Source organism: Ambystoma mexicanum, chromosome 2q (genome assembly GCF_040938575.1).
Source record: "Ambystoma mexicanum isolate Mex_15411 chromosome 2q, UKY_AmexF1_1, whole genome shotgun sequence".
Lineage (NCBI taxonomy): Eukaryota > Metazoa > Chordata > Amphibia > Caudata > Ambystomatidae > Ambystoma > Ambystoma mexicanum.
Window position 1 is genome coordinate 239,374,110 of NC_090924.1, and position 22,349 is coordinate 239,396,458.

The following is a 22,349-nucleotide window of genomic DNA, read 5'->3' on the forward strand; positions in this document are numbered from 1 at the left end:
GCAATGGACCATACATTGTTGCAGAAGCCAATCCGCTGCTGTTATTCTGCTATTTACCTGTATTCTACATAGTAAGAAGTAGTTCAAGGCGTGCCTAGCAGATAAGAGGCAGCCAATTGTGTTACTAACACCTAAACTAAGTATAGGTATACATGTTCCCTTAACCAATCCCTCCTTTCGATAGGTTTTTACTGTTTGCCATGTAGGATGACGTCATAGCTGACGTACATCTAGGTATAAAGCTTTTGTGTAATTGAAATGTATTTGAGAGTGAGTGAGATGCAATCTGTTTGTTCACCGGGTTTCGCTACTTTATTGAGCTGATAATAAAGTAGTATTCTTTGAGTGTGTCAGATCATTTGGATTTGAGATCGTTTATTGCAAATTCCATCTGGAACTTGGCATGCTGCAGGGGCTACTGCAAAAAAGTATTACCCCAACCCACCCCCCACAAATATATGCGTTAAAAAGTGCATTATAAACAGTGGCTTTTTTGGCTGCGGGATTATTGCGGCAAGTTTTTCACTGGATGCGGTTCAAAATGCACTATTATCCACCCTTTATAATCAGATACCTTTTTGCTTCAATTTGACTCTTTAGAGTACCCTCCCAGGTTCCACTACAGTATCCCACAGTAAATACTATAAATGCCAAGTTGATATGACCTTGAAATCAGTGATGACTTTATTGAACGGTCAGTCGGCACTGGCTGACCTTTTCTCAGGCACTGTTCATGTTCTCTGCCATTAACATGTTAAGAGCTCCAAATGAAATTGATTCAATTACTCCTTTAAGATCAGTTAAATATTGCTCCAAAAACAAACATAGAAACTCTGGTACACAAAAGAACTACTGCAGGATGAGAAAAGGTTGATTTGACACCAGGAAAGAATCTGGAGGCTGCACAGTAGTTGCTGTTTCGTAGCTACAACAAAGTATCAACACTTAATGTATCATTATAAAGGATTTGGGATAAGGCCAATATAGAATATTATTCCCATTGCATGTTTGAGTCTAGCAATTAAAATTTTGAGTGGTTTGATTCCTGCATGGTGGAGGTATGCTGGAAAATCAGCAGGATGCACTGTTATGTCTGCTTGGTATGTGGCATGACATTTTGAAATCAGCCCAATTGAGGTAGTAGCTTTGATATGTTTTAGCTCTTAAGTAGTGATTTTATATTTCACAAATGCCTTGGGTGCTGCCGGTTTGAGCCTTGCCTGCCATATTCAAAGATTCTCTGCTGTTAGGATCTTTTCTTCATTTTTTCTATATGTTCCTGTAGATTCACCTTAAGTTCACTGGTGAGCCTTACATGATGCAGAACACTTTTTAGAATTGTTATTCTCTCTCTACCAAATTGCCCCTACAAGGTTTTCTAATTCTATGAATACCATAATTTGCGCCTTTTCTTTCATTTGAGTAGCAAGTAGTATGCTCATTTTTAGTATTATTAGAATCAGTGCATTGTTCTGTGTGATAATATTTAGTTCTATTTGTTTTTGTAATGCTTACTTTGAAGCTGGTCTGATTTATTTGTTTATTATTTAATAGATGTATTTTTTATAGTGTTTCGTTTAGTAGCCTCCAGGGTTAAGGCTTTTAGTGCATCCCAGACCTTGGTAGCTGAAGTAGATTGAGGCAGCATTGATTACCAAGAGGTTACATCTCTTAATAGCCTCCATGAAGGAGGGATTTACAACCATTTTTATCTTTATCAAGGATCCTTCTTTTTATGCCTTTCTTAATTCCCACCACTATGTATAGGTGAGTGGTGAGCCAGGCAACTTGGTGTTTAGGAAATGTAATAATAAACTTAGATCTCCTGAGTGGGCCAATTCCAGAATGAGATCAATGTACAAATGAGGAAACAGAAAACCCACAATTCACAGGATACAAAATGTGCCCATTATCAAACAGATTCAGGCATATTTCATTCGTTTCCATTTGTATCCTCCCATTCGGATTCTTCAGCAATGACTTATCCATTCTAGGTAGCAATAGTGTGTGCCAATCTCCATGCAGAGAATATGAGTTGCCGATTACTGCTATCTCATCCATGTATTCTTAAGAGAGTTGATAATCATCAGTTTGTGAACCACAAACAGAAATATATCAAAATATGCCTAGATACAATGCTTGCAATAATCCAGTGGAATACTATTTATAGCACTTACATCCTTAAACAAAATAACATTATCTCCACCCTTTGATGTTTCCATTTTATCAAGGTGTGAGTGGGTAAGTAACAATCCTCTCTCAACCATTTTTGGTGCTGTTGGGTACCCCGCATTTAATTTTAAACATTTACAAATTATAGTGTCAAACTGAAGAGTGAAACCAGGCTAAATTGCCTTTACTCTTCAGGTTTACTCTGCATTTCTAAAAAGTAAACGTCACCTGCGAATTACACATGCAGCCGGCGTTTACTAATGGATTCCTAAAGAATCTGTCTGGTCATTAGCAGATGCTTATGTAAGACTGCTCCTGGAGGAATCCATTGGCTTTGTGCCCACATGAAAACCTCAAGCAGATGTAAAATGCGGTACTCTTTCAAGACAGAGGAGGAAAGTATTAACTTGTCAACTCATGGTGGGTTGTAGTCAGTGTTTATTAAAGCAATATGCCCTGAGCGGCGGGGGCATTACTGACTCAGGTAATGCCCCGGGGCCCATAGTCATAGGCCCGAGTGAAGCGAGGGCCTTAATGAAGGCCCCGGGGCATTAGTCGGTAATGCCCCCGCCGCGAGGGGCATATAGCTATTAGTACCCAGGGCCACAAAAAATGCGTCACCGGGACACTAAAAGCTTTTTTTTGTTCCGAAACGCTGCAGCGTTTAAGGAGAAAAAAAAAAAAGACGTCAAAGAAAATGGTCGCCATGGAAAGCGAAAACGGAGTCCGTTTTCCCTTTCCATGGTGGCCATCAGGAGCAGACGTGCTGGAAACAGAAGCGTTTCCAGCGCGTCCGCTCCCGAAAAAAAAGAAGGTAAGTGCGGTTGGGAGGGCAGAAGGGAGGGGAAGGGGGAAGAAAGAAAAAAAACATACCTGGGTCCCTGGCGGGGGACGATAGAAGCCTCCAGCCATGTGGAGGCTCGGAGCAGGGATGGCCCCGCTCCGAGTCTCCACACGGCAGGAGGCTCCCATCGTTCCCCACCGGGGACAAAGGATAGAAGGTAAGTGGGGTGGGGAGGGCAGGGAGGTGGGAGGAAGGGAGGGAGTTAGGGAGGGAAGGAAAAAAAAAAGCCAAAGCCTTACCTGAGTCCCCGGCGGGGGGCGAAGGCAGCCTCTCAGCCGTGGGGAGGCTCGGAGCGGGGATGGCCCTGCTTCGAGCATCCTCATTGGCTGAGGGGTTGCCACGCCCACCCGCCAAAGACAAAGGCCGTGGAATCCCGACAGAGGGATTCCCGGCCTGGTAATGACTCGGCAAGGGCCAATCAGAATGGCTCTTTCATTCTGATTGCGCCCTCACCAGCTAATAATTAAGATCATACTTCACAGCAGCCCCAGCCTCTTTGCCTCCTTCTCCCTGGCTGCTCTCCTCTAGTTACTTCTTTTCAAACCATTACATTCTCTCCCTCATGCTCTACAGTCTTATTAAAACGTTGCTTTGCCTATGCCCACATGGTTTACAGCAAGTTTGATTATATAGTATGTACATAAACTAGATATAAATGCATTTTCTCAACGTCTGACTTGCAACTTGAGATGTAACCCATCTCCTCCCCTTAATACTAAACCCAAGCTCATTTACCCCCTTCCATTTGGCATCAATTCTACCTTTCCTTGTTCCAAATCTCCCCATTCTCTACTCTCACTGAATTGCCTAAATCTTCTTTGACCACACAAGTCCTAGAACATGTTCATAATCCTGTATGCATACTTCTGCCCAATTGGATTTTTCCCACCATCCCACTCGCCACTGGTCTATCCTTCACACAGTTCAATCTATCATACCTCTCCTTAACTACTCTTCCTCTTCTTATCATCCTCTTTCACAACTAACTCTCATCCACTTTCAGCACACCTGCCCTGTGTAACATCCAGGACATAACTTTGTGTTGGGTTTGTGTCTCCTAGGACTTTCAAATGGAGATACCCCAGTTATGTCATGTGGCGCCAACCTGTATTGAAAAACGTGCTTCATCACCGCACAAACCCAATAGCACCCAGTGAATGTTGCAATCCTAATGGCATCCCTCAACATCCTGTTAAACTGTTCCACAGTTGTATTCCTTTTCAGACAATATAGAGGGGTTTTCACCTGCTGTATGCCATTAATCTCTAGAAACTCTTCCAACTCTGGACACAAATTGCGAACCTTTGTCCAAAAACAACCTCTGTGGAAAACCCTCTCTCCAGAATATAGACTCTAAAAATGGTATCGCTCTCTGTGCACTAATAATGCTCACCACAAACACTTCTGGCCACTTTGTTAATACATCTGCCACCACCACTACACAACTCCCTTGTGCGTTACTCACATTCAATAGACCTAATATGTCAACAGGAACAACATCCCAAATCGTGTCCGGAATCAGCGCCACCTTCATGGGAGGCATTCTTGTCTGCAGTACCTTATCACTAACCCTCACACTCTTTCAACATGTGCTTGATGTCTGCATCCATTCCTGGCCACCAATAATACTCTCTTACCAAACGTTTCATCTTGCACACTCCCAAATGTCCCTTGTGCGCAATCTCTCTCACTGATACCCTCATACCTTTCAGCACCACAATGCAGTGTCCTCTGTACCTAACTCATTCTTTACTCTTCTGTATCTCTGAGACCTTCACTGACCTCCTCATCAGGCCATCCCCTATATACAAATCCAGTCATTTTCTTATACATCTCTTCCAATTCACAACTAGCACCCCACTGTCTCTCACTTATGACCTTAACATTTGCAAAGATATCTTCACCTCAGCTATCAGAGTTGCTTGTCTACTCTCTTTTGCCTTCCTTTCTGGGCTCAAGCGCATTCCTAGACAAAGCATCATCCATTATGTTGCATTCACCTTTTATGTATTCCATCTCAAAATCTGATCCTGTCATCCCCGTAATCCACTGAACAATCCTCCTGGATATCCCATCCAAACCTCTCCTGTTAAATATGGACAACAAAGGTTTGTGATCTGTAACAATTACTAGAAATCTTCCCCACAAATAACACTTTAATTTCTCCACCCTCACACATGCCAGTGCTTCTCTTTCCACAACCGAGTACCTTACACAGCTTTCCCACTTATCACTTCTGTCCTCCCTGCCTTTAACTCTATTATTGTGTCTGTTCTTCTTATTGACTTCCCTTTTCTTTTTTTTTCACTGTTGTCAATACGTGGCCTTGCCACAATGACGTTCGTTGTAAGCTGCCTTCAAGCAGTGCGGCTCCACAAGTTCCTGCTCTACATGGCTGGCCAAGTGTCCTCGTTGCCTGGCAACAGGACGCGATATTAGCAGGATGTCACCACGCAAGAACGGGTGTGAGGGCGTAAGGGGAGCAATGGATAGAAGCACTTTGGGCTCGCAACCGCCTGCCAAAATCTCAGGGCCAGGCCCGCTCCATGATGCCCCATAGGGGAACTCACCATAATGCCTGTGGATATGATCACCAACCTTCTCTCTGCTCGTCCTGTAGCAACGGATTCCCTACGCTTGTTGCACCTCGTCAATGCAAGGCCCTTCACAACATCGGTCTGGGGCTGCTGTCTGCTCCATTCAGCTTCAACATCCTCCTTCATGTCAGCAGTACCAACTAGTCAACTCACTGTAGGTTGTAGTCAATGGGCCTGATTCACACAAGCATTTTATAATGGCTCAATCCCATAGGAAAATGCTCTGTGAATCAGGCTCAACGTGTTTATTTAAGATTATACTTCGCAGCAGCCCCAGAAACCTTCCCCGTACTTCTTTCTGATTGCTCTCCTCTAGTCCCTTCTTTTCAAATCATTTCATTCTCTCCCTCATGCTCTACATTCTTATTGGAATGTTCCTTTGCCTATGCCCACACGGTTTACAGCAAGTTGGTTATATACTTATGTACAGTCACATCAACTTTATACAAATGCATTTTCTCAATGTTTGACTTGTAACTTGAGATGTTACGGAACGCACAGCAGAGATGCAAACTCCACTTTGTGCCCCTCCTACACCTTGAAAGGGCATGCAAATGAGCTGCAGTGCACAACGATGGAGCAAAAACATTACACCTTGCATTTACACTTCCGTTTTGCACTCTGCCCATTGGAAAATGTGTTTCCTGAAGAAGAGCAATGGTGGCATCACTGTTACATAGAGAATTAAATGATTAATATATTTTTGGGAAGTAATTAGTCTGATCATGTCTTGTGTCAAGTTTTCTCTACAACCCGTATTCGGGATTTTCCCATGTATGTTTTTAAAACATTCTCTTAAAGGCTTTGAAATCCAACTCAAGCACCCGCTTCATACGCTTTGTCCAGTGGCTTGCCCCTCATCCCTCTATCTGCCGTAGTAATAACATGTTGCTAAGTAGTCATTGGCTGGGATATTGCTGCAGTCACTGTTGCACCTTCATTTCTTCCCGAAGAGGCAAGCAGTGGTAGACACACCTACAGGATCCGCACACCGCCCGGCACACATGTGCTTAATTGGATATCAACTGCACATTCTGTCTCAGTTATACTGGTCAACTCCCACTGTGGGAAGGCCACCACCACCACCACATCAACATCCTGCTCATATTCTTCAAGTAAGTCTGTAATCAGGTTAGCAGCACCACTGTGGATAGGAAATCCTGTTATTCTGTGATCTACTTTAGCCATAACCTATAGCTCAGATCAACACGGTCAGCAAGTTAATGAGTAGCCGAGACCCGTATAGCAGCTTCACAAAAACAGGGTGAAAGGTTGAGTCAGTGCCAAATAATGCAAATATGTAAATGATATAAGTGCCTAATAGCTACAAAACACATTTCCTACTCCTTTTTCTAGCTATTGTTATGAGGAATTCCACATCCGGTGCAGTATGAAGCACTTACTTAATGGTTTGCTTCAGTTGAGAACAATTTAAACACATACATCGGCGTGTTTTCCCTACTGGATCCAATCCGCCCAACCCCTTAAACCATTATTAAACACACACACATTTCCTCCACTGATTAGGTTCCTCTCTCAATTTATTCTTTGGTACTTAAGAAAGCCTGCACAGAGCTCTCAAGAAACCCATTGCCATGCATGAGGTCATGCAGTCCTGTTTTTGGGAATTGGAAGTTCCCCTGAATCTCAAATGCCCAAGAAAAACTACAAATTCTAGAACTCAAAAGAAAGAACACAGGTCTCTATGACCTTCACTTGCATGGCAAGGGAGACTGGAGAGCTATGCCTGCATCAGCCTGGAATCTTGTATCCCGTGCCTTGACTGTCCAATGGGTTGACAGCATCCTTAGCCAGCCTCCTAGTTTTCCTATTAATCATCTAATCCTTGAATCTTTTTCCGACTTACTGAATCATCAGCTAGAGTCTACTGCATTCATCACAAAACACAGTACACCTTTCTATTGTGACCTAGGCAGAAATGGATATTGGTATCAATAATTATCAATAACCCGCCGGATCGGATGTTAACGCCCCAATAAACGCTCCTACTAGGCCTTGTGACATTCGGATCGTGCAAGTGCAGCAAACAGGAAATGAAGGGGGGAGGGACAGGTCAAGGATTGGGGGAAGATAAGGGGAGGGGGATGCAGGAGGGGGGCCCTAAGGACTGGGTGAGTGCTTGGGGGTAAGTGCTGGGAGGGGGCCTGGAGGGCAAGTGCATGGGGGTAGGGATAAGGGTGGGCTAGTGCGAGGAGGGGGGTAGTCTAGCCAGGGAATGGTGCCCCGAGGGAAGTGCTGGAATTCTCTATTTATTTAGAGAATAGATAAGTCTATAACTGTTTCCAAATTGATTTATGGTTCTCAACCCCTCTTATTGTGGGGGGAAAGTTGTTCCAGATTTTTGTTGCAGTAACAGAGAAAGTTCTGTCTCCTTTTCTAACTTCCCTGGTATGATATGATATGATATGGCATTTGTAAAGCGCCTACACAAAAGTGTTTCAAGGCGCGACGAGGCAGGGAGGGGGGAACAAGGGGAGACAGACAACGATCCTACTAGGCCAGGTGTCATTCGGATCGTGCAAGTGCATGGGTGGGGGGGGCGGAAAAGTGCATGGGGGAAAGGGAGAGGGGAAAGTGCAGTACAGGGTTAGTAATGAACAAGATAAATAATAAGGGCCAGCTGGTGGCAAGTGCAAGATAAGTGCAGACAAGTGCTGGGAAGGGGGGCTGTAGGGATACAGAGACAGTCCCGCAGTGCAGGGGTTGCCAGGAAGGCAGTGCAGGGGAGAGTGGCTGGGCCAAGGACCGAGACTGGTGAGTGGCCCAGTTGCTGATTCAGTACAGTTTCAGTGATTTAGCAGGAGAGAGGGAGAGAGAAAGCAGAAGCAAAGAGGAAGGTTTTGAAGTGCTTCCGGAACCGGAGATGGTTCTCCTCAAGTTTCAGGGAGGTAGGAAGGCTGTTCCAGAGGGAGGCCCCTGCTGCGGAGAGAGATCTCCCCCAACTCGTTGCTTGGAGAAGCGGCTGACCCTGAGGGAGTTGGAGGCGGAAGAGCGAAGTGCTCGAGAAGGAAGATATTTAGGAAGGGAGAGTTGAAGGTAATTTGGCCCCAGGCCCCAGAAGGCCTTGTGGACAATGCAGAGGGATTTGAACTTAATCCTCGCTGCCACAGGGAGCCAGTGTAGCGATTTCAGTCCTGGAGAGATACGGTCCCTGGGCTTTAGGCCAAGGACAAGTCTTGCAGTCCTGTTCTGGATGAGTTGCAGAGGGCGGAGAGTAGAGGCAGGCAGATTTAGATAGAGGCTGTTACAGTAGTCCAGCTTCGAGAGAACCAGGGCTCTGGAGACAGTGAGCTTCTGGGGGAAGGAGAGGAAAGGAAGGACACCTCTGAGGAGGTGCAGCTGGTAGTGTGACTTCTTAGAAATGTCAGAAATGTGAGGAGAGAAGGAGAGTGTGGAGTCGAAGATGACCCTGAGGTTTTTTTCCTTGCAGGTAGGAGCAGGAAGAGGGCCAAGAGAGGCCTGCCAGACAGCTGCAGGGAAGGAGGGAGTGGGTGTGCTGATGAGTAGAATCTCGGTCTTTCTGGCATTAAGGCAGAGGTCGTTGGCGGCACACCATTCCTGGATAGCAGAAAGACAGTCAGAGATAAGGGAAGGAGAAGAGGAGGCCGAGGGTAGCCTGAAAATGAGCTGGGTATCATCTGCATAGCACTGAAAGTTGGGGCAGAGAGCAGCGATGCGGTGGGCGAGAAGTGCCAGATACTGGTTGAACAGCCAGGGAGAGAGGTTAGAACCCTGGGAGACACAACAGGTAGAGAAAAAGATGTCAGACAGGAAAGACCCCAGTTGGACCTGGGAGGGTCGATTTGAGAGGAAAGAGGTCAGCTAAGCCAGAGCCTGACCAGTGATACCCAGGTTATCACGGAGATGGTTGAGCAGGATGGTATGGTTGACAGTATCAAAGGCAGAAGAGAGATCAAGCAAAATGAGAACACATGGAATGTTAGAGTCAAGGTTCGAGAGCAGGTCCTCACGGATATTCAGGAGAGCAGTTTCCGTGCTTCTGGCAGCTCTGAAGCCAGACTGATGGTCATGAAGGCTACCAACAGATTCAGCATGGAGATTAAGCTGGGAGATGGCAAGTTTCTCCAGGAGCTTGCCCAGGAAAGGAGTGATAGAGATAGGGCGATAGTTAGCTGGGCAGGACGGGTCGGAAGAGGGTTTCTTAAGAAGGGGTTGCATAAGGGAGTGCTTGAGAGGGATGGGAAGACTCCAGAGGTGAAGGAGTGATTGCAGAAGTCAGCAAGGGCAGGAGCCAAGGAGTCGATGTGGTCCTTAATAGTTTTGGAGGAGCAGGGGTGGACCTGTGTCGACGAGACTTTCATAGATCGGACTTGTCTCAAAACCTCATCAGCAGAAAAAAGGGGAAAGGCAGAGAAGGAGAGAGGAGGGGTGGCTGCAGAAGGGCCAGAGGATGGGCAGGGAATAGCGGGGGGGAGGTGATGGGAGGAGAGTGAGGACAGGATGTCCTGAGTTTTTGAAATGAAGTGAGAGGCCAGTACCGTACAGAGGGCCTGGGAGGGGACAGGAGAGGTAGAGACTGCAGCAGAGTTGGCCAGCTCCTTGCAGATTTTAAAGAGTTCAGCCGAATTGTTAGATGCCGCACTGATGCGGGCTTGGATACGGGCTCTCTTCTTGGTGAGAACGGAGAGCCGGTATTGCCCTTGGAACAGGCGACAGGCCAGTTTGTCAGAGGATGAACATGAAGCACGCCATTTCCTCTCTGCCACCCTGCACAAGCGTTTAAGGGTGACGAGATCCGAGTTATACCAGGAGTTACATTTGGCTTTGGGCTTAAGGCAGATTCTCATAACAGGGGCAAGGATATCAAGAGTATCAGATATAGCAGAGTAGAGAGTGGAGAGGGCTGTGTCAGGGTGGGAGTCAGCCGAGGGGGGTAGAAGGGGCGAGAAGGTGGCAGCGAAAGCCTCAACTGACACACGCTTCATGGGTCGGATGAACGAGAAGGAAGATGGCAGTGATGAGGGTGGCTTTGCCTGTGGGGTAGGGAGGGTGAGGTGGGAGGAGAGGAGAAAGTGATCACTCCAGGAGAGAGGGGTGGAGAGAGGGACAGAGAGGGGAAGGTCAGAAGAGATCAGGGCATCAAGAGTATGCCCAGCAGAATGGGTTGGCCCAGACGGGAGAATAGAGAGTGAGAGAGAGTCGCAGAGGTCGCGAAAGAGTCCAGAGGGGGGACAGGAGGCATCCAGGTGGATGTTGAAGTCTCCAAGAAAGAGGAGTTGAGTGGTTGAGGACAGGAGTGAGGAGGAGAGGTCTGCCCACTCGGAGAGGAAGGAGGAAATTTGACCAGGTGGACGATAGATAGTAGCCACGGTAAGGGAATGGCTAGGAGAGAGTCTGCAGACAAGACATTCAAAAGAGGAGTAGGTCTGCATGGGAATAGCAGTGGCAGGAATCCACTCAGGGAAGATAAGGGGCCACACTCCCCCCAGCACGGTTGGGCCTGGGCATGGAGAGGATCTTGTAGCCGTCAGGTAGGAGTGTGTCAAAGCTGGTAACGGAGCTCGCAGCGAACCATGTCTCAGTGAGACCGAGTACGTCAAGGTCCAGTTCCTCAAGAAGGCGGCAGATATCAGAGGAATGTTTGACGGCAGAGCGAGAGTTAAAAGTGGCAATGTGGAGAAGGTTGCCATCATTAAAGGACTTCCGGGGAGGGTTACAGATCAGAGGTACGCCCTGCGGAGGAGAAGAAGGAGCACGGGAGGGGACAGGGAGGGAGGGTAGAGGCAAGGTAGCTGAGGACAGAGGAGGGGGGCCAGCAGGAGAGGAAAGGAAGTTGATGAGGCGCAGGAAGGGTCTATCAAAGAGGTGAAGGTTGGCCTGAGGGCCTTGGACCAAGACGGTCCCATTAGCGTGGGGAGCCCGAGAGCCCCAAATGGGAAAGCAGATTTAGGCAGAAACACAACCGTGTTGTGTTTCTGCCTGCCTTGGCTTTCACTTTGGGTCTCCGGTGCTCCCCTGGGGGAGCACCGGAGACCCAAAGTGATAGCCACAGCAGGCAGAAACACGAAAACGCTGCGTTTTTTCTTTCCGAGTTTCTCAGGCTCATCCGAGCCGGAGGAGCCTGAGAAACTTGGAAAGAAAAACCACAGCGTTTTCAAACACAACGTTGTATTTATGTTTGCGGTCGCTTCAAAGGCGACCGCAAACATAAATACAACGTTTTTAAAGCTGCGGTTTTATTTCTAAGTTTTCCGGGCTCCTCCAGCCCGGAAAACTTAGAAAAAAAACCACAGCTAGTGCTTATTTTTTTTTTTTAAATAAATAGCACTTACCGAGATTCAGCTGCAGCTTTCTTGCTCTGGTCTCCGGTCCCCGTCCTCCGCGTACAGCACCAATGAAGGAAAAGCCACCCAGCGGTAGCTTTTGTTTACTACAGCTGGCTGGCTTTTCCTTCATTAGTGCCGCAAAAGCAAAAGCCAGCACAGGCGGGCATCCATTTCACAAAATGGATGCGCCCATGTGCTTGCTTTTGCGAATTTTGAGCTTGAATAGCTCAAAATTTTACATAGGAAGTTTTAAAAATAAAAGTGCTAGTATTATCTTTTTAATGTTGCCTATCTATTTTTAAAATACATTTTTTTACTGGACTATCGAGGGGAGAAAAACCCTAGTTTACCACAGATTCAGAACACAGTGAACACAGTAATGCATATCAGGTACCCAGTCGAGAGGCCACCTAAGTTTGAAAATCCTGCGAGGGGAGAAAAACCCTAGTTTACCACAGATTCAGAACACAGTGAACACAGTGAAAACAGTAATGCATATCAGGTATCCAGTGGAGAGGCCACCTAAGTTTGAAAATCCTGCGAGGGGAGAAAAACCCTAGTTTACCACATTTTGCAAGGCATAGTGAAGACAGGGCACAATGCGAAGGAGGTGACAGGTCTAAAAGCGGTGGGCAGAGGGAGCAGGTGGCGCTAACCAAGGTGGACCGACGCCAAGCGTCCCCTGCGGACACCTGCAGACAAACAGGGAGCCGCAACTGTAGGAGTCGCCCTTGGCCTTGGGGCCCTTAGCCGCAGGGGGCTGCTGGGCAGAGGGCTGCCCAGGAGGGGGTGGTTATAGGCAGAGGGAGGAGAGGAAGGGGAGGAGGGTGTGGGCGGGCAGGGAGGCTGGAAGGGAGAGGAGGACAAGGAAATGGGAGGGGGGAGCAGGCACAACAACGCGCTCAGAGCGTGAAGCAAATATTCTAATTATTCAAATTAGGTATGAGTAAGTTAAAATTGTTAAAAAAGGCAAATCCTGATTGTGGATTGCTTGATGAACCATGCATAAGGATTTGAACTCCACACACAGTGCATAATGGTAACTAATGTAGTAATCCTAATGATTGTAGCATGCTGCCTGATTTTCTCAGGTGTAACATGGTGCTGAGCTGTAAACTCGCTGATATTTTGGCAAATCTTGAAAAACACTATTTGCATTGGTTAAATGTGGCAAAAACAGGGAAATGAAAGCCTGTTCTCAGAAAAGGGAACATACGTTTAATTATCTTCAGATGAAAACTAACTTTCTTGACCACTACAGAAGTATGCGTGTTCAGCGAAAGATTTAAATGGATCTGTACTCCCAGGTTTCTTACGAAATTCGGAGATTCTGGTGGAGAACCAAGCGGTTGTGGAGAGATCTCACTTAACCAACTTAAGGGGGAACTTTTGCAACTAGAATCTGTTTTTATCAAAGTTCATCTTCAGAGAATTCATAGTCATCCAATTGAAAATAGCAGTGAGTCTCTGATTGAATGCTGGTTTGGGCTTCTTAGCTCCTGGCTGAAATTGAATCAGTAATTAGCCATCATCCGCATAAATACGTACAGATATATGCCCATGTTATGAGTCAATCTAATGAATGGGGGCGTGTACATTTTTGTGTGTTGAGTCTTGGTGGACTACAGGACCGAGCTGCCCAGAGAACAGCAGACCCACTTCACGTGCGGCGCACCGAGGCCTAGTTAGTTATCAACCCAACGCTCGGCAAGTGCCAGTTCTGGTACATCAGCGGCACTGTGAACAAGTTCCTACTTCCGATGATCCTCCATCAGTGCTGCTTGGGTCTGCTGAGGAACTTTGAAATGTTGAGGCTGGTGGATGCAATACACAAACAAGAAACTTAACCATCCGCTCTACAGCAACAGATCCCATGTGAAAAGTACCTTGAGAAACATAACATAGTACATACAGCCTGTTACCAACCCCAAAAGGAACAGAGAAATCGCCCTGAGGATGCACAGTGGTCCGAAATGCATCAGCAACGTGGGCCTCCGTACTTTTATTAGAGCAAAAGAAAATTAAAAGGAAGATCCTTTATCTTAGATATCTGTTTTCTGGAAATTCATTGTTTCAAACTCAAAATGTATATCAATTATGAGATAGCATAAACTCAGGATCGTACTATATTCTACCCCCCTTGGCGTCACCAGGTCTGGTGATTGTTTCGCCAGACAACTCTTTTTTTTTCAGGCATGTACATTTTAAACAGAAACCGTACAGTCCTCCACAATTAATAGGGTGTGACTCTGAAGTGAATGGTGAGAGGGAGACCTTCTAAACACGGCCGGATAGAAACCATTTAATCCAATTTAGGATGGCCCCATCAACCCTAAGGGTCTCAAGCCCAGAGAGAAGGTTCTGATGACAGATCGCATCAAAGGTCTCTGATAAATCTAAGGATATCAAGACTCCAGCTATTCTGTGATCGACTCTTCTTCTCACATTATCCACAATCCCTAATATAACAGTAGATCATTCCCTAATATGTACATCTGATTGGATTCTGAGGGCCTGAAAGTGTTTTACGATGGCGCAATCCCACTGAAAAACCCTTTGTAAATCAGGCCCTGTGTTAAGGACACTCCTCCTCCCTGCTGTTTTGGTGTGCCCTGTACCTATCTGGAAAACAAATGTTATTTCACTTATAGCACTTTCTGCACAAACCTTCAAACATAAAATGGAATAAATAAATAAGGGCACACTGGGTCATTTCGGCATGTCTGTGCACGTTGGAGAAATTGAAAGAAGGAGGGCATGTGTACCATTTGCATGCAGAACGTGCTATTTCTCTCCTAAACCATTAAGCGAACAGTGATATCTTCTCTTTCAGAAAGGCACATTAGAATGGTACGAGAAAACACATGCCTGCCTAAAACCAGAGGAACAGGTGCGTATGACACAAATATAAACCAATATCTTATGTATGCTGGCTCGCACAGGTAGTGCTAGAAACCTTAATGAGAAAAAACAACTATTGGCATAGAAAGTAGTTGTGGGCTTGGTACATTTTTTCGGGAATTGTTGGAGGGATACATATACACAAGTAACTTGACGGGTGCCTATATTCTAGTTATCTAAATTCTTGTCACATTACAGTGAATGAAAATATACATTTCTGATTCAAAAACAACCGGAAAGTAATAGGTCAAATATAGCTGCTAAGCTGCTCATTTTCTAAAATGCTTGACACAATGAATCGCTTTTAAACCACTATTTCAGCCTGAAAAAAACAGCTGCCTGAAAGGTTATTTGTAGCTACTTAGCCACTTTGTTGTGTAATAGCACACCCGTAACCAAATATAACTTCAGCCACTTGGGCCCTATTTATGAAATTATCTGCGTGAAAAATCGTGACTTTGCGAGCCAAACTGCGTGCGACTTCGCGCAGGCTTGGCACGTCACTGCGAGAGGCCGAGTGCCTTGCGCGAGACACCACGGAGAGCGTGGTCGTGGCTTGCGCAGAGGGCGGGGTAGGGCACGGAAAATGAGGAAGAACAAGGCCAAAAGTGGCCGTTACGAGGGACGGCCCACAGGCAGTCCATCGCAGGCCCACTATTGTATTGAACGAAACGCATTCATAAATCCGAGCATGTAACCTCTCGGCAGGGAAATGACCATGCAAAGCCCTCATACTATATTCCACGGAAGGTAGGCGTACAGACATTTGCCCATAAAATTCCCTGTGCAAGAGTCAGATCGTTTGTCGGATTAAAGGGTGCATGTACACATCCGTGGTTCCAATCTGACTTAGGGGTGCGCGTACGGAGTGTAGCAGGGTGCAGGAGCGGTTTATGGGGGTTCACACGCAGATTTTCTGAGTTTTACTCGTGTTACGATAAATCGTACACATGTTGTTGTGGTGCCGGTAACAGTTACGGGGGACCCCATGCTGAATCCCTGAGATGCAGACCTGCTTGCAGGGGAACCCATGCACTCTTTGAAGGTTGCATGTATTTGTGCCAGGGCAGCATGCAAAAGTAGCTGTTCTGCCTGTTTTTGTTTTGCGTGGGGGCGTGTCAGGGGTGTTCCGAACGCAACTTGCGTATACAGTTACTTGGCGCAGACAATCCATGAATACGTAAAGTGCGTATTTTTTATTCCGTGCGCAGTGTTGTTCTCGGTGCGCAGCCTTTGCAAGAATAATGCGCACAATTCCATGAATCAGGCCACTAACTAAGCTATACCGCACTGGCACGTAACCCTGAATTAAAGTATTTACTTTCTCTCATTGTTTTAACTTTATTAAATAAAATGACTACTATTGACATGCTAGATGTATTATTCGGATGAGGTTATTTTTGTTGAAAAGTAATGTATAAAAGTTATGTTATAAATATGATTATGGGGAACATGTCTGCCTACAGAAAAGTCAAAACTGCAGGCTTTGCCAATGCTTGTTTTTTAGTTAATGGTTCCCCTAACCAAAAATATACTAGAAATTGACGTACCGCCAGGAGGGGACCTTTTATCAGGTTGATAATGTTCGAAGAGTTCAAACAATCTATTCTGAGGGATTGTTCAGTGGTGAATGATGATACCAAAAATCATCTTAATATAGATAAACATCACCTTCATTCAAATGAACGATGTGATGAAACGGATTGGCTAAAAATGTGTCAAAAGAGTCTGGGACAATGTGTGCGACAGTTTTTTGAAGTTACCTCTTGTCACATCGAGAGAGAGACGAAAGGCCTAGGAAAGACAGACCTCGCATCGCTGTGCTTATATTGATGGTGGTGTGTAAATGTCCCTCTGAAGCGCAGGCTAGTCTAGGAGAAAAGAATGAGTTTTCTGGCTTCTTGACTTTGCCATAACGACATCGGGAGTGAACAAGTGCTAAAAAGTTAAGGTCCTGATTTTCAATCATGCAATCAATCAGATTTCAGAATAAAAGCATTCCATAAAAGACATACAGGTGAATATAATCCGCACAAATACATGGGAATGAAAAGAAAATGCATAAAAGAATTCATCATCAAAGTGATATTCATGATATAAAATGAGACTCCTCATTTTCAATGTTTGTCTGAGAATGGACAGCAAGGCACTGCCAATTATCGGGCGTTCAGCCCTCAATAGAAAACTGTGAAGGACGACATGGAATAGAACCAGCATCTCTAAGAGTTCAAAACAAGGCCTTTGATCTAATCTATGAATAAGGTGGGCAAAAAAAACCCAAACTATTAGGTTCTCGCAGACAGCTTTACGTAGCCTACAATTTGTCTCACCCCGGTTCCCTGACCATTAAGCAATGATGGCTCTTAGGAGGATGAAATTACATCTAGCCCCAGTGATTATCTTTCAAACGAAAAACTACACCACGGTAAATAGTCTTGTATATTAATCTCAAATCGAGCTTCTCGCACATCGTTTCACTCTGAAAAAGGTGAACATACAGTTTAATGGATGTATTAATATTAAAATAAATTCACCTTTATATTAAATCAAAACCGCCTCTTTAAATGGTTGCAATAGTAGGGTCTGGATTTCTTTCAGAATGACCTGGACCAGCTCCTGTGCCTGGTGAAACTGGCCGATGCAGTGCACGAAGATTTGCAGAAGAGTCAGAATATCTACAATAAGTTGTTTGTCAGGTAAGTGTCCAATCTTTTTAAGGATATACATATTTCTCTGTTGTGGTCTGGGAATGGATTGTCGTGGTGCCAGTGCGCAGCATACCATTCGCACTGTTTCCTGACATTTCAGGCAAGAAGGGTGTGCGGAGGAGACAAGACTACAAAGGGAGGCAAAGGAGGTCTGGTGACCTACTGAATCCACCAAGGGGGAAATGAAGTTGAAACCTCAGATCACCCAGCTCTGAAACCTCACCCTTTACAGCCTGTGCACTAAAGGAGCAAGCACAATGGTCCCGGTTCATGGAACTTTTAGCATGGTGCAAAGTGGCTTTGCACTGGTGCAAAGTGGCTTTGCACTGCCAACAAACACCCTGAATCACAGAGCAGTGCAAAGTGCATTTTTGCAGAGAAAAGAGACTTTGCACTGCAGAAATACACTTTGCACCGCTCTGTGAACCCGGGTGTTTGCTGGCAGTGCAAAGCCACTTTGCACCAGTGCAAAGCCACTTTGCACCATGCTAAAAGTTCCATGGATCAGGCCCCTGGTGTCTTTGGATGTATGAACATGCTTATCCTTTTTTTAGCTGAATTTATTTTGGGCGATTTTACAGATTTTTTTAACCACAACAAGTAGGGGAAGACCCGCCGCTCCTCCCCTTTCTATATACTTTACAGAAACTTAGCATCTATATGTTTGTGGTCAAAATAAGCTGCCAGAAATAGTGCAAATAAAATTCCGTCAAGATACAAGAGATGAGAGGAGATGGTGGCAGCTAAGTAAATGGTGAAAACAGTAGAGGATAGTGGGGCGAAGGAAGCAGTGACAGCTAAGATAGTAGCAGGAGGCAAAAGCACGCAGACAGTGGTGGTGGCAGCTAACGGGATGAGGGTAGTCGTAAGGGTGGTTGTGGCTAAGATCGGAAGACACAAAAGCGCAGGAAGAAATGGCTGAAGAAAGAAGATGGGAACAACAATGGAGGAGAAGGTGGTGAGGTCAGAAGGAACCCCACTCCCCCAGAAAGAGGAAGAGGAGAGAGCATCAGGGAAGGAGGTAGAGGCAGGAGGAGGCAGGCGCCCCAAGTATCAGTGCCTGGGAATGGTACAGAACTAGTCACATCTGAAGAAGGAAGGGGTTTAGACGAGGTGGGAGGACATCACAAAGGGCAAGGAGTGTCAGAGGGAATAAGCAAAGCCTGGGCTTAGTCAGAAGGAACGGTCTCCTGTCTGGCAAGTTGGCCCCAACCATGCAGGACAAGATGGAGGGAGGAGGTACAAGACAGAGCCAGGGAGGTGACAGCAAGTTCAGAGAGATGAAGGGTCGGAAGTCTGGTGAACCTTCATCCACCGCAGGGACCCGTCTTTATCAATCCCTACCAGTCACAGCCAGTGGTCTGGTAGCCCACAAGACTTGCTACAACAGACAGTTTGACGGGTATAGGACCCCCGAAAGCCCACATCTTAAACATAGAAAAGGGTTCAGGAACCCTCTAAAAACATAACGGCTGAGGAGGTGAGGTGGCGCAACCTCCTGTGAACGTTAAGCACTTGGATTATAGTTGTCCGCAGGCTAGACTGCCAGCAAGAGAGACGCTTTCAGAGAAGACCAGCAGTATTATTGTTATTGTTAGTTGTGGGAGAATCACAGATGGCATTTAAGTTGCATCATACTAAACACAGAAAGCCTACACTGTCTGGTTGTGGCCTCCTTCTTGATCCAACGTGCAATGTGACATTATGTACCAGTTATCCATATCGTGGCCCACATTCCAAAATGTCACTTTCTATCAAAGCAGTTGTATAGGCCCTCTTCATCTTTGGAGCTTTGAAAACCATGAGGTACGGAATTAGCATGTTACAAGAAACCAAACGAATCCACAAAACAAACCAAGCATGAATAAGACCCCCTGGCAGTAATTCTAATAACAAATTAAATGTTGTGTGTGGTTATAAATTGATTGGAAAAACAAAAGGTGCAAACTGTAAATCCATATTAGGAATGTTATTTACATTATCATGGGGTATAATAACCGCTGTGGCAAAAAGATAACAACAAAGGTTAAATAATCGGTAAGTTTACATACAGAAAGTGAATAAATGTTGTCAAGTGTTTGTATATGCGGGTGTATCTGCACATTAGCGTGTCATTTGTCAGTGGTGTTTTGTTTATCATGGATAGATGGATATAAAACTTGGACGGGAATCATTTTTGACATTTTGAGGGCATTAATATATATACATACATTTACATAAAAACATTGTTAAAGGGACGTTATGGCTGCAAGGTAAAATCGAAAAAAAACAAAGAAATTCGCCAGTTATGGTAAGCTATGCAAACATACCTCGCGTCACAGCCATGCACTGCTAAGGCTAACAACTAGGACACAAATTGCAACATCAATGGCCCACCTACAGTTTTGCCCCCTCTTGAAAAAATCCTTTTGAACTTTGCAAACCATTCACAGTTGGGTCTATATTAAGTGTGCAAACTCTTGACGAAATGGCAAAAAGCTTTGCAACAACATTCAAAGTTGGGTCTAGAGTTGTATTACAAAATGTTGTGCAGTTTCGTTGTACAGCGCCAACGTTATAAGCCATCTAATAACTGCTCTTCACTGACCCTGTAATGCACACTTATGCATAGATGTCCTCAAACATGTCTTAAGTTCACAAACATCACAGCAATGCCCCCGAACATCAGAGTTGAAAAAACACCCGTTTTTTGGCTTTTTGTGGCCCTACCCCATTCTTATCACCCCGTACTTTCATTTGTTTGACGAGTGTAATGTTATGTACTTAACTATGTTTTTTACCGCAATATTTGTGCACTGTGGGCGAAGTTCCAGAACTGAACATTGCGCCCATTTAAAAATGTTTAACGCGCCTCACATTTTCAATTGACCATATCAGTGGCCATGTACGATGTCTGCGACCGTTAAGCAGCTCCCTGGTTGGCTCAGAGGCGTCCACGGACACCGAACTAGGAAGTAAGTCCAGCAACCGGACAGAGATATCCCTAATGTTGTGACCTACATTTTGGGTATTTTTCAAAAGATCACCTGGATGGATTAACACCAATTTTGCAAAAGCACGCTTTCAGAACCAGGCTGCCGCTCCACCCACAAGTTTGGTGCATATCCATCCAGCGGTTTGGGCTGTATCCACGGGCAAACAGGTTTTACATTCATTTCTATCCAGATTTCAAAAGCTTTGGGATCCCCCCTATACCTTTTCCCCACCATGACAAAATTGCACAAAACTTTGCAAACTAATTCAAAGGGGGCGGTATACTTTTTTTGCACAGTTTTGTGATGATTCGTCAAATGGTGACAAAGTTATAAGTCTCCCAAAAAACTGCTCTTCCTATGGGTTGAGCAACTTAACCATAATTGCAGGGTTGCTACCCTGTAATTATAGGCATATATATGTGAAAATGATTTTTTTCCCTGACTTTTAGTCTTGCACTGATTACTTTAGGACTAAGGCAAGTGACATGAGCCTGCCTGGGATTATAAACATGTTTGAATAATGTATTAATATAGTTATAATTCTATGGAACACTGATAAAGGCTTCACCTCAGCCATTTTAAAATGTGTCACTCTGGTTAGTTTTCCATTTAATGTTATGTATGTGCCATTTGTATGTGTGATATCATGTCTAAAAAATAACATGACATTAAAAGATTATCCATGTGCTTTACTTGCGTAAAAACAGTTTAAACAAAGTATTTTGTAATGTGATTTTGAAATATACTTGCCACTTACAATGCGGCTGTTAAAACTAACGCTGAAGTAGTCTATGGGCTAGAAACCTAGACAATTTCACAAATAGCCGATATAATTATGCTTCAGACTGTCAATCGGTTGCCAGCTACAGGAAAGATTGTAACATACATGTAAGTATAACATGCATCAAATGGCTACACCTAGATTAAAAAGCTTGCCATGAACGGAAGCTGGTCCTGTTTAACCACTATCAAAACAACTTATCAAAAGGGCTGAAGAAAGGCTGAAGAGGGGCTGGGGCCGTTGTCAATGTCTGGAGAACAGACTTTAAACAGTTTTATACAAAAATCTCGTAAATTCACACTCTGACATTCGCTTTTTGACCTTTCACCTTGTTTTCAGTATTGTAAAGGTGGACCTGTTCAGCATTGCCTACCACCAGCTAGAAAAACTGGTAAGACGTGCACTTTTTATGTGTCATTTCTCCTTTTTTGTTCACACTTGACGTGTTTGTCTTTTATTTATAAAGCATGCAAAATGTCCAAAATGCTCTTCGCTTCGAGGGCGATGTACAGATAAGACCAAACTCAAACAATATAAAGTGTCGCATCCAACCCCATCCAACGACCTCCTTCAGCAATCGCCTCCCCCCTGCCCCCCGCCCGCCCTCCTCTCTGTCTTTCATCCGGAGTCTGGCAAAAAGAGGACACCTTGAGGTCAGTGGCATGTCCAGACTCTTTGGACTGGGGTGGGCAAAGTGGGGCAGTGACTTATGCCGGGGTGTCATGAAGTACGAGCGCACGCACACATCATGATCATAGTTTAGGATAATGGGGTGGCCAATCAGATCCCTGGGTAGCACGTGCCAGCCCAGGCCACTCCGTGGACACGCCACTGCTTGAGGTACAGGTCCGTTAGTGAAAAGAGCAGCTTTAAAATGATTTCAAACGCTGCCAGAAATGACAGGTGTCGAAGGTGGTGTTTAGGTGAAAAAACGTAAAAAATTCAATAGGGCAAACCTCCATTTGAACTGCAACAGTATTTCAGTTGTAAAAAGGAAATGGCACTATATACAATATGGGGCTTTTGGTTTAGTGTAGATGGGACGAGATTACAAGTTAAAGTA

The 22,349-nt window shown here is 45.1% G+C and overlaps 1 protein-coding gene across 1 annotated transcript in view; it reads left to right on the forward strand.

Annotated features, from left to right (window-relative positions):
* Positions 1–22,349, forward strand: part of BAIAP3 (BAI1 associated protein 3) — a 2,154,334-nt gene that overhangs the window by 1,887,789 nt on the left and 244,196 nt on the right. Inside the window, exons 18-20 of the mRNA XM_069647200.1 lie at positions 14,755–14,811; positions 17,421–17,518; positions 21,626–21,677. Of these exons, the coding sequence (XP_069503301.1) occupies positions 14,755–14,811; positions 17,421–17,518; positions 21,626–21,677 (207 nt within the window). The remainder of the gene's footprint in view (positions 1–14,754; positions 14,812–17,420; positions 17,519–21,625; positions 21,678–22,349) is intronic.